Source organism: Pan troglodytes, chromosome 7 (assembly GCF_028858775.2).
Source record: "Pan troglodytes isolate AG18354 chromosome 7, NHGRI_mPanTro3-v2.0_pri, whole genome shotgun sequence".
NCBI lineage: Eukaryota > Metazoa > Chordata > Mammalia > Primates > Hominidae > Pan > Pan troglodytes.
Genome location: NC_072405.2, coordinates 141,188,437 through 141,201,196, shown reverse-complemented (window position 1 = coordinate 141,201,196; position 12,760 = coordinate 141,188,437). Strand labels below are relative to the sequence as shown.

The window sequence follows — 12,760 nt, the reverse complement described above, 5'->3', positions numbered from 1 at the left end:
CCGAACACATCTGAAACTTAGTTAGTGAGAGGAGTCTACACAGGGACCACGTTCCTAATGATTCTATTGAACTCTGCAAAAGCTTCCTTGGGGATTCTATTTGAAGAGTGACTATTAGGTAACATGACTTATTTTTAGCCAAATAAACAATTTATTTGGCTAAAAGTTGGCTAAATTAGAGTTGAAAATTACTATGGCCCCCTTGGTATATTCATCCTGGAAAGCTACAAATTATGCCAAGAATCAAAAGACTTGATGATCTGAGCTCAGCACCTGGAGGTGGCAGAACAAGCAATGGAATGAGAACCAGGGCCCTGGTTTCTGCTTCTGGTCTTTTATTCAATAAATCCTTATTGTACAACTATGACTTAAACCAGTGCTTCTGAGTCTTAAATGTGCACACAAATCATCTACGGCTCAGTTAAAACAGATTGTGGTACAGGGGGTCTGGAGAGGTGGCTTGAGAGTCTACATTTCTAACAATTTCATGAGATGCCACTGGGGGCCATGACCATGCTCTGAGGTAGGAGGACTTAATTCTGAATGTTTCTGTTGATTGGACTAAGGAAACATGTAATATGGCCAACTGTGTGCTGGGCAGGTGGGATGCAGAGGTGACTTCATTCTTGTTCTTCAGCTAATAGATGGAGCACACTTAGCCACATATGATTGTGCTATTGAGAGTTAAGTGTTATGACAGAGAGGGGCACCAACAGGGCAAGAAGCTTGAGTTGGGGATAACTGGTTATGCTTGGGGAAGTCTCCAGAGGGGTATAGACTCTTAACATGATTTTAACACCTGAGTGGGGGTTTGAAGGACAAGTCAGATTTTAACAGGTAGCAAAAGGGGGAAAAAGCTATACCAGGGAGCAGGCATAGCATGTACAAAGATACAGGTGCATAATGTATGGTGGGATCGAAAGACCTGGAGAAGTTTGATGATATTGGAACACTGAAGACATCTGAAACTTTTATGACCTTAGCTCTCAGGGAATCCATTTGTTCTTTCAATAGGCTGTGAGCTTTATAAAGGCTGGGATGATGCTATCATCTGCTCTCTACTTTATCTCCACTGCCTGGTGTAAAATAGTCATTTAATTAATAAGCTGTTGAATGAATAAATGAATTGGTAAACCATTCTTGCCATAGACAGATGGATGCTAGTAGCTTTGGGCTTATGGATTCATAAAGGGAATGTGTTAAACCAAGTGATCTAAGAGCCTGTCCACTTCCCACCTGTCATAGCAACGACTTTTCTTTCTTCAAAAGTAGCATAGTTGAGCAATAAAGAGGATGGATGCCAGAGCCAGGCTTCCTGGTTCAAATTCTAGCTCTTCATGATTATAGGCAAGATACGTAGGCCTCAGTTCCATAAAATGGAGAAGAACATGATAGGTTCTCCCTCATAAGTTACATGGAATAAATGAATGAATACATGTAGGGCTCTCAGAGCATTACCAAGTCCACAGTGAATACTCTGTAAGTGTTGCTGCTGCCTGGCAGTTCAGGCTTCATCAACAGTTAGGAATGCTTTTAGCTACAAGTAATACATAATCGAATGAATGGCCATATTATTTTCTACCTCTGTTACCTCTCTCTTCTCTTTCTCTCTCAAATATAACATGCAATTATAGTATAATTTTGTAAAATGATGATAACAAAAGCTACCACGTTTAAGGAACATTTACTATGCTGGCAATTGCCAGGTGATGTGATAAACACTACCCACTAATGAGGCAAGTATGACAGTTATCTCCAGTTTACAGAGCTAGGGCTTACAGAAGTTCAGGAAGTTGCCCAAGGTCATAGAATTCCTAAGTGGTGAGCTAAGATTTGAACCCAGATCTATCTAGACTCAAATTCTGTGCATATGACTATATGTTCTGCCACCACGGAACTGTAGAAGACAATGGCAGTATAGTCACTCTGCCAAAGGTAGCTTAGTAAACTGAAAATCTATTGGCATCATGACCATGCTTACATCCCATTCACTAGCTTTCCATCACTTTCAGGACAAAGTCTACATTCTTCATCCTGGCTTACCAGCCCCTTCTCCATCATTGCCCCACCTGTATTTCTGACCTCATCTCTCTCTTCTTTCTAGCCTCCTTGCTCAGTGATACCTTCTGACTGGCTGCCCTTGAATTACTGCAGAACCTTGATACATATACTTATTCTTCCACCAGACCCTAGAATGTACTCTTCTCTCTGCTCAGAGCATCAATCCTCCCAATCACTTCGCTCATCACATTCTTCAAGAACCAGCTGGGACTTTTCTCTACTGGGGGACTCCTGATCCCTCTGTGGCTGGTCAACCCCAATATGTCGTTCAATCACAGTGATCATCACCCTGCACTGTTTCTATTTTTCTTTTTGTCTTTCCAGCTCCATTCCTCAGACTCAGCATCTTGAGGAAAGGCACTAGGTCTTATATATCATTTAATCTAACTTTCTAGCCCAGTGCCTAGCTGAACACATAGTAAATATATAAATGTTTGCTGAAAGAATGAGCCATTCAATAATTAACTAAAGCAATAGATCTAAGGATTCCTAATGATTTCATGAATGGACTTTGCGGAAGGTAAAAATCCCTTTAAGTGAGGTGCAAAATTTTGAACGCTCGTACATTTTTGGGAGAGATAATCCATAGTCTATGTCAAATTCTTAAAAGCGTTTGTAAAGGAGATGAATTTTAAGAATTATTGAATACATGTGGTGACTGACGTAAGTCAACACATTCCACAATGTCTTCTAGCCCAATTACCTATTTCATTAAAACTAAATTACACTCATAGGCTGATTGTAAGACTTGTCATTATTTTAGGCAACACTAAGAAAAGATGTAAAAAGCTCAACACAGCTAAAGTGATCAATTGTAAGACACATCTCACTTTCAGAGAGGATGAAAAATGAGAAATGATCAAATATGGTATCCTGTTTTGTGTCCTATCTTTCCTTTCAGAGGTCCCTGAGATGACATGGTAAGATAATTGGAGCAATATCCCTCAGTGCAATTCAACCAAATGGACAATCCTAGCTATGCCATGTGCCACTAGTGAGATGCTGGGCAAGTCTCCTTGCATCTCTGAGCCTCAGTTTCCTCATGGGCTAAATGGAGAGAACTATGCTTGCCCCACAGAGTAACTGGATGGCTTAACCAAGAGAGTAACCTGGCTTTTAGAAGGCTTTTGGAAGCTGCCCTGTCCCTTATACCAGGCCATATACATAGAACAAGACCTCACCTAACTGAAATCTTTAGTAATGTGAGAGTATTGGGAAATTAATTATTCTGCCTGAGGTCTCCCAGATTTGCCACCTATTGTCATAATTTTTGAGAAATGCCTATTTACCTGCCATTTTGGGTACTGTACCTGTCATTGGGTTCAAGATGATGAGGTTTTCGGTTCTGCCCCTGCCCCTTGTGACCATTTTACTCTGTGTTCATTGCATGTGCATTGCTGTTCATTGTGAAAATATAGAGATAATTCATAAAGTTTCATCTTGCTTTTCACAAGAAATTGATATCTTCATGGTGACAAATTCTTTTGGATTGTTTGCACTGCCCACTCTACACAGCCCTGCACAGGAAAAAAGGGCTTCCTGTTGTCCCCTTGTCCTTCCTGAGCTCCTGAGTGGACTCTCTGCTGAGATATTTATTAAATACTGAGACATTCCTCCTGACTCTCATGGCAGCAAGAGCTAAAATCTCAGAGCACAAAGACAGTTTATCTGCTGGGATGGTGTTGATGTGTATCCCAAGATGGACTAAAATATTAATATACTTTCTCCCCCCACCCCCACCCCCACCCTCTTCCCCGTGTTTAGTATTCTTTTTGCAGATGTTAAAGGATTTACCAACCTCTCCACGACCTTGTCTGCTCAGGAGCTGGTCAGGATGCTCAACGAGCTCTTTGCCAGATTTGATCGACTGGCCCATGTGAGTTGAATTTAATTCCCTCCTCGTCTTTTGCAGGAGTGAGGGACTGCATATGGAATAAGGAATGAGAAGGATTCAGCCTTCTTCCCCAATGTCATTACCATTCTGCATCCTGTCCCTAGGCATGGACCCTGACCCTTTCACATTCTGGGGACTGATGTTAGCTATTTACAGGTCTCAGGCAGGAGGTTTGTCAGATTAATTTTCTCAATTGAGAGACAGCTGGTTGAGTGACAATCAAACCCAAGTCCTTTTTATCTGCTTTCCACGCCCCTATCATTGCTTCCCCTTGCACGTGGCCAGGTGCCATCCAGCTGCAGCTTCAGTGCTCATGCATGCAGTAATGATGGCCTGCAGTTTCCCAGCCAACCCTGGCCATCTGGGATGAATTAGCATGTTCTCAAAAACCAGTAATCTGCTGGGCCATCCCACCACCATCTTGATCAACCTAACTTAAGAGCTTTGTTTTTAACCAACAAGACAGTACCTTCATTTTCCAGCTGACTTGATCAGAGCTAAGCTAGAAAACAGATTAAAGGAGATGAACATTTGCTATCAAAACACAGATTCATAGTCCTAAAGCCACTTGAGTTACGAAGTAATATCATTATCACACTGTACTTTAGAGTGGGCTTTGGGTTCAAATAGACATCTTAATTTCCTGCTGTGTAAAGTGTGTATGTTAGTGCCAACTTCACAGAGCTATAATGAGAATTAAATAAGACCACATCAGTGGGAGTTCATTTTTAGAGCATCAAAATGTCCTCTCTTAAGGCTGCCTCACTCTATGGGAAATACATTAATACTTGCATTTAAGCACCTACTAGGTATTGTACATGCTGCTATGTGTTAGGAATATGAGAATGATGAAAACACACCTCCTCCCTTCCTAGAATTAAGTCTAGTTAGGTATTCATAAATAGGTAAGGAATGTAAAATGTGCCATGTGTTATGAGGAAGGTAAGTCTGGGGGCCATGGAAACACAGAGGCAACACATGACCTTTAGATGAGAGAAGACTTCTTGAAGAAAGTGACTCTTAAGCTGAGTCTTAAAAATGATATAAATAATACAATAGAATACTGTTCAGCAATAAAAATAGGATTATCCACTCTTACGTGCAACACCAATGAATCTCAAGTGCAGTATGCCAAGTGAAAGAAACCAGATACAAAAGGCTAGGTATTTTATGACTCCATTTACAAGACATCCTATAAAAGGTACAATTACAGAGGCAGAAGACAGATAATTAGCTGCAAGGAGGGCTGGGAATGGAGTAAGCATATGGATAGCAATGGAGCATGGGTTGGGGTGATTTGGGGGATTACATAGCTGATTTATATTTTTATTATAGTGGTTGTTTTATTATTACAGTTTTGTAGAGAGAAGGCATGGAGCCCCACAGTCAGACAGACATGGATTTGAATTTGTCAAGCAGGTGATTTTATTATACATAATTTATACGCTAATTAGCAAGGCAAAGAAATCAGAGCAGGATATTTTATGCAGAGGAGAAAACAAGCATAAAGATGTTACTCTGTATTTGTGAAGAAACCAGAAGAGATTGCTAGAGGATAAAGTGCAGGGTAGGAAGTGGTGGAGATGAGGCTAGAAAGACAGGCAGGGACTTGTCAAGCAACCTTAGTATAAATTTCAGCTACTGAACAGCTACTAGCTAGGAGACTGACGGGGGCGGAGGAGGAAGTGGAAACTGAGGGATCCTCCTAATAGGAGGGTTGGTTTTAGCTGGAGGGCTAGGGACTGGGGAAAAACATGTATACCATTTCCTTTTATTGTTGCATCAGTGGTGGTTGGTATCAGTTACACATAGCTATTCCATTTCCTATTATGGTTCTGATATTTTTTATCAAAGATGCCAAGATGAACAAAAACGGCCATCCAAAGGCCATTGGCAGATGCGATTAAGGTGCGTTTCTGGTGTCACAGTAAACCCTGCTGACCCAGAGAAAGAGAAAGGGTACTTTTTCAGGTACTGCGCAAGACTGAAAAGACAAAACCAGTCCTTCCCCTCAGGATGCTCAGAGTCTGGCAAGGGAAAATCACATGTGAATGCATAGCAGCCTCCATGGAGAGGGCAAGAAGATCAGGCTTCCAGGGTGCTGTGTGTCTGACGAGAAGAGGCCATCCTAGGGAACTTCAACCTTATCTACAGTTTCATTTTTACTAGGACAATATATTCACGTACTACTTACGTGATTACAATTAGATAAAATACTATAAAGTTTTTTGGGATTTCTAACTTTTTAGAAAAGTACACTGATAGCACTAATGTTTTTGCTTTGAGAGTCTTTTTCATTCGTATTGAGTTTTTCTGCTTATAAAAGTTATACATGTTCATTACATAAAATTCAAACATCAAAGATGTACACAATGCAAAGTATACATCCCTGTGATTCTACCCTGTGAACAATATAACCATCTTTGATAATTTGGTGCATTCATCTCCTAATTTTTGTCTATTGTCTGTGTGTGCAGTTTCATAAACTCTTGGGAATTTTCCAAGATTTTGATAATGTCAAAGTCATCAAGACAAGAGGAAAGGATTGCAATAAGGCCAACTCAATAAAATTTTCAAGAAGATCCTCACCCTACTTTATTTTTCTTTTTGAATATTTTTTTCCAAAGCAGTCTGTCTTCCTTTATGTGAACTTTTCAAGGTAGTTTCTGGTACAAATAAGTTATTCAGATATTACTGTCAAGTCATCTGACAGCTCATAGTATTTGATCAGAAAAATGTGTCTGCAAATTGACAGACCTTGACAGATAAGAATCCAGGCCTTTAATGTATTATATATATTACATACATTTTATTTTTTTGTATAAAATAATTTTATATAATATATATGCATATATACAACCATGTATTTGGGATCCAAAGAGTTTCAAGGAGGCTACCAGCCCCACATTTTGTTGGAAGAATAACAAACCCTGGACGTGAACATCATCACATCATTATCCAATGTCTGCCTCAGACGAGTAATAAACTGTTTTACACAATCTCCTTCTAAAACACACTTTCGTCAGGAGACCTACCATTCTGGACTTTGCCATAATTCCTGCAGTTTTGCCAAGAGAGAGCATGGAGCCCCACAATCAGACAAACATGGGTTTGAATTCTTCTTCTGCCTCTTACTTGCCGTGTGGCCTTTCCCTCAAGCCTGCTGTTCCCATCCGTAAAATGACACGTGACTTAGAAAGTGGTCCTGAAGACTGAGATAAGTGTAATGCATTTAGTACATTGCCTGGCACATAGTACATGCTCAATGACTATTAGCTCCTGTCCCCACTATGATTTTTTCCAAAGTGCTTTCACCTCTGTTTTCAGGGAAAGATCATAGATTCAGAGTTGGTGAGGGTGACATCCAGCCCAGGTTGTTACTGTTAGCTAGCTCCTCTGTAGCACAGGAAGCTTCCCCTCTCTCCACTGAGATTTCTGTATCTGTAAAACAGATGTGACTTTACCTGCTCTGCCATGTTCAGAGTTTTATTGTGAAGCTCAACGAAAAAAGATAAGGAGCAGCATGTTGAACATTGAGAAGGCTACTTCCAGGTGTCAGTTGTCATTGTCATTGTTAAGTAATGGCCAAGCTTACTCTGTTGTGTATTAAGGACAAGATAGATTATTTTGGCACTTGTCACATATGAGGAATTGAAACCCACATACAGTGGCTTCAGTGGCTTATCCAAGGTCAAACAGCTGGTAAATTTCCCTGGAATGCAGATGTCAGATTCTTAGACCAAAGTAATTTTTGTTATGCCCCTTTCCCTCATCCCTCCCTGTAGCAAACAGGCAACAGGCCAATCCATGCATCTGATTTTGATGGTACCAGGCTTTCTTTCGCATAAGTCTCTCATATCAACCCGATGCCCCAAAAGACCATTTGCAGATGAAGTCACCAATCCCTGCCTTCCAGTCTCAGTGTTCGGATCTGCAAAATCAGAGTAAGATTTTGGAACACTGGTTCTCAAATTCTCCTTCATACACAAAAATTGGAAATTTTAAACTTGTGGGCATGAGATTTTAAAAATTATAAAAGCAATGTAGTGAGTTTTCATAATGTTAAATTTATTTAGGTAAAAAGAAAACCTTGCCTTTATTCTGAAGATATGTCTTTCCAGTAGTTCTGGTGTTAAAAATATATTTGCTTTTATAAGTGATGGGGATAGTAGATAGTATTTGGGTTGCTGTTTTTGGTGTTTGTTGATGGATTGTTCATACTTTCTTGACAAAAAAAAAAATGTACCCTACAACATCTCTAAACCCTCTGATTTCTTTTTCCATAACAGTCCCACTGACTCCACAAATCTGGGCACTGCTAGCACCAAAGAACAAGAAACCTTCTAAGTTCCATTCTGATCCTGACACCCTCAAGGTCTTAGAAGAAACAACTGAAGGCCTTAAGCTTCTTTTATTTAATGAATCAGACCTAATTGTCAGCTGTGTTGCAAAATTAGCTGCATTGAAGCAGCCAATAGACAGGAGCCCAGATCCCCTAAAAATGATCCTGGGATGGCTGTACATGCTGTCAGAGTTCTGAAGATTGCATCTGGGCCCATTTGGGAAGGTTGACAAGGCTCCAGAAATCTGACAGGAAAGTACCAGAGACAGTTCTGATTCTCTTTTCCCTGTCTAATATTTGTTTTTCTTGGGATAGTATATTTACTTATCCATTACCCAAACATAATGTCCAACTCCTGGTGAGATTGGGAAACCAACACAGTGCTTTACAGCTTGCTACTACAAGGGCATCAACAGTACTGTTGGTCTCTCAGTGGGTACTTTTTATCAATAACTCCCCTTCTCCAGCTCTGGGGCCCTCCTTTTCCCACACAGCCATAGAACCATAAGCCTCTAGGACTTCAGATCTAGAAGGCATCTCAGAGGTCATTCAGCCCCAATAAGCTGCCCAAGGAAACCAAGAGGATATGTCACTTGTCCATGATGAAAAACAGATATGTGAAGGAGCTAGGCCTGGAGTCCAACTCTTCCTCATAGAAAGAGGCAATATTAATTGAGTGCCCCATCTGCCAGGCCCTGTACTGAGCTTTCACTTGCACCATCTCACTTAACCCTCACAGTGGCACAAGGGGACAGGCCCTATGATTATCCCCATTTTATAGATGAGGCACCTGAAGGCCAGAGGTTAGGTAGTTTACCCAAAGACTCACAGAAAAGACAGAGGCAGTATCTGAGATTTGATCCTGTGCAGTGTGACTCGTAAACCAGTGCCCTTGGCTCCCCATGCTATACTACCTTAAGTTCTCTTTCTACTAGAACCTATAACATCTAGCTGCTTCCTATCCAATATAAAAGCATGCATTATTTTCTTAATGCTTGTTGTTCTTTGAAATTTTGTAAGAGTTGTGCCTTTAAGATTGGGAATCCACCACACTAACAACTACTTCTCACCGGTGAAATGGAGATAAAAAACAACCCACCTTAGAGGGTCGTTGTGAGGATGAACTCTGTTTTATTTATAGTGCATAATAGGAGCTATTATTAGTCATCTTTGTGTTAGAGACAATGTTTGCCTTATTATAGGTGCCCAATTGATTTTTAATTTTTTCAATGAACAAACATATAAATTAATAAACGAATAAAAGGATATATAAGAAGACTTAGTTCCTCTTCATAAAGTGCAAATGTCCTTGCTGGAAAGGAACTTTATAGAGTTGAAGTAATAGGAATTCCTAAGTGATGTACATTTTTAAGTGCTTACTATTAAGCTAAAGACTGATGAAAGCTGTTAATTCACAGCTGTTTTTGAGAAGAGAGACATTGCTTGGGGCTGAATTTGTAGGAGATACTATGAGCACTCTGTCAGGCCTGACCAAGTGACAGGTGTGCAGACCATAGAGCTAGTATATAGCAAAGCTTGGATATAACCATGTAGGTTTTGAGCTCAAAACCTAATTTCTTTATGATTCCACTCCACCTCTGGGTCCTTCAAACCCCCGTTTAGGTTACACCTCAAATATTTTAGAAAGACAGTTAGAAGTATATTTCAAAGGTAGGTTCTCCTTACCCCAAGTTGCAGACCACCTAACCCTGCTTGCCTCTTTCTCAAGCCTTTCTGAAGAACTGATCCTTCTGCTGACATAGACCTTTCCCTCTTATCCTGTTCCTTCCAGGAGCATCACTGCCTTCGTATTAAAATCCTGGGGGACTGCTACTACTGCGTGTCTGGACTTCCTGAGCCCCGCCAGGACCATGCCCACTGCTGTGTTGAAATGGGTCTCAGCATGATCAAAACCATCAGGTAATTTGTGATCCCCATCATGTTACCTGGGTCTTCAATGTGCATGATCACAGACCACTTCACCTACCCTTTGTGGTAAATCATATGTATGGTGAAAGGCAGAACCTTTTGACTTATTTCACAAAAACTGTGTGCCCCTTAGTTCTCCCATATAAACCAATCAACCTGTTAGCATCATTGTTTTCTAAGTTTACCTCACTTTTAATTATTTGTGCTACAAGTTTGTATTACAAATGCCCTTGTGGAGATGCAGCAAAGAACAAGATGAGCATAGTCCTTACCTTCGGGGATGTTACAGTGCAGAGAGAGAGATGAATGAAAGAATGAATGAATGAATAAAAAATTTCAATGCAGAACAATAAGCTCTGTGATAAATCAAATCCAAGCGCTTGGGGAAAATAGAGGAGGAAGTTAATTCAACGTAGGATGTTGGGGAAGGCTTTCCGGAATAGAAATGTCTAAGCTGTTGACTGAAAGGTGGGTGGACATTGACAGGATCTTGGAAGTGGAGGGGAGAGTTTTCAAGAGAGGATGGACATGTACAGAAACCAGGATGTGCTGCAATGGCTACTGTGAAGCCTGGGGTGGAAAGAGTAGTGACAGATGGACTGTAGGCTGGCAGCAGCCAGAGCCCATATGACCTTCTCAGTCATGTTAAGAGGTTGCACTTTATCCTATGGCCAATAGGAAATTACTAGAAGGCTGCCACCAGGGTTGGCTTCACGGATGTGTGGCAAGTGCTTTTGGTTTTATTCAGCATATCTGACAAACAGATGATGGATCAAGGGGGAAGGAATTATTGGGGTTGAGGACTCTGGAACTAGGCTGTGTGTGGCTTTCAGACAGAATCTTAGTATTGTCAGCACTCCCCTTGAGGTCCAAACTGGTTGCAGAGCCTCTAAGTGTCACATCCTCACAAAGCCACAGCAAAAGCAGTAACAAGAGGATGCATAGGCAGAAATACACACACACACACACACACACACACACACACACATACATATGTCAGTGCTTGGGTGACTAACATCCTCAAAAACTCAGACTTAATTGATCTAGGGAAGACCATGGGCTGTTTGTAAGCTTCTCCCATGAGACAAAGGTACAGCCAGCCTTGAAAACCACTGCCTTTAGAGAGATTTTAAAGGTGGAATCAGAGCATACCATGGAAAAATCAGTATAATAGAGGGTTTCTCAAAATGTAGCTTCACAGATATGAACTTTTCACATGAAGTTTTCCCACCTGCAGTAAAAGATATTTCCACAGACAACCCAGTTTTCACAAAGGAAACAAACTAGCAAACATCATATTCTCCCAGAAGCTACCATGAGGAAAAACCACGTTTTGTTGAAAGAAGGCAGTGGGCAATAGGGGTACAGCCTCTAAATGAAAGCTATGTAGCAAAGATGGTCACTCAACAGTCTTCAAGTGGAGTGCTGTCTGTAAACTGCAGGGCCTTTGCTGTCTTCTGCAAACAATTGAGTAGGGTGTGCAGTTGCTGTAGCACATTGTCTTGCAAAAAGGAGCAGCAGGAACTCACCAGACCAGGCACAGGGAGGTGGACTGTCAGGAGGGACACAGAGGTCATGGTTCTGGGTGTCTTAAGGTCAAAATTTGGGATTCTTTCCTTGTCTGGGTAGCATCATATTTTTATTCTTTCAGAAGAGAAGGAATCTGAGGAGCAGGAGACAAAAGCACTCTAAAAACCTTTCTCCCTTTACGCCATCTCTTAATAGAATTTTAAGCATTATCTGGCCAAGCTTTCCTGCCCTACATTAGGCTACCGCCCCAGACTACATTAGGCTGGGCTGGCCAGCTTGGTGATCAAAGTGGATCCAGAGTAATTCTGCATGCATCCAAGCCTCTTTGAAGACAGCTGGATTACCATTCCAGCACAGGGCAAAGAGACTAGGAATTTCCAAAATCTTTTTAGTACCTTTCCATCAGCAGAAGGCATGTGTCCATAGTGACAGCAGCCTACCTCTGGAAAGGCACATGTAGAGCTTTATCATATCTCAAGAAAAATATCCAGTTGTCACAGTCTTCTTATGTCATTGATCCTATGGAGAGGAAAAATTTTGAGTAGCAATTTCAGAGGCCTTATGCCTCATTTAAGGGATTTATCTGAAAGTCTCCCATAAAGCCAACAAAATGGAATCGGGAGATGTACAAGTGGGATGAGAATTTATGGTACTTTTCTGTGAAGTGAATGATGGAAACCAAACCCTTTACTGTCCCTAATACCAAGTAGGTAGGTAGATAAAGAGACCCAAGATGTCCTCTCTACTATCTCCCTGTCTTCTGTAGAGATGCAGAAGTATTCCACTTTAGGAACTATGGAGAGAGGAATCTATGGGTTCCAACACAGAGTTCCCTTTTGTTTGGGTTTTGGTTAATGGAAAAGGCTGCAGATGATTTTTAACTGCTAATTTGGACACTTCAGAGTTTTTCCCTGAAAACTAGGATGAATTGTAATAATACTTTAACTGGTGTAAAGGGGGACAATGGGACCACGATATGGTTCGGATTTGTGTTCCCACCCAAA

The 12,760-nt window shown here is 41.0% G+C and overlaps 1 protein-coding gene across 4 annotated transcripts in view; it reads left to right on the top strand.

Moving 5' to 3' along the window:
* The window catches only part of ADCY8 (adenylate cyclase 8), a 262,821-nt gene that overhangs the window by 95,205 nt on the left and 154,856 nt on the right, over positions 1-12,760 (top strand). For all 4 annotated transcript variants that reach the window (XM_016959871.4, XM_016959870.4, XM_016959869.4 and 1 more), the window contains exons 4-5: positions 3,826-3,937; positions 10,090-10,217. In XM_016959871.4, coding sequence (XP_016815360.1) covers positions 3,826-3,937; positions 10,090-10,217 — 240 coding nt within the window. The remainder of the gene's footprint in view (positions 1-3,825; positions 3,938-10,089; positions 10,218-12,760) is intronic.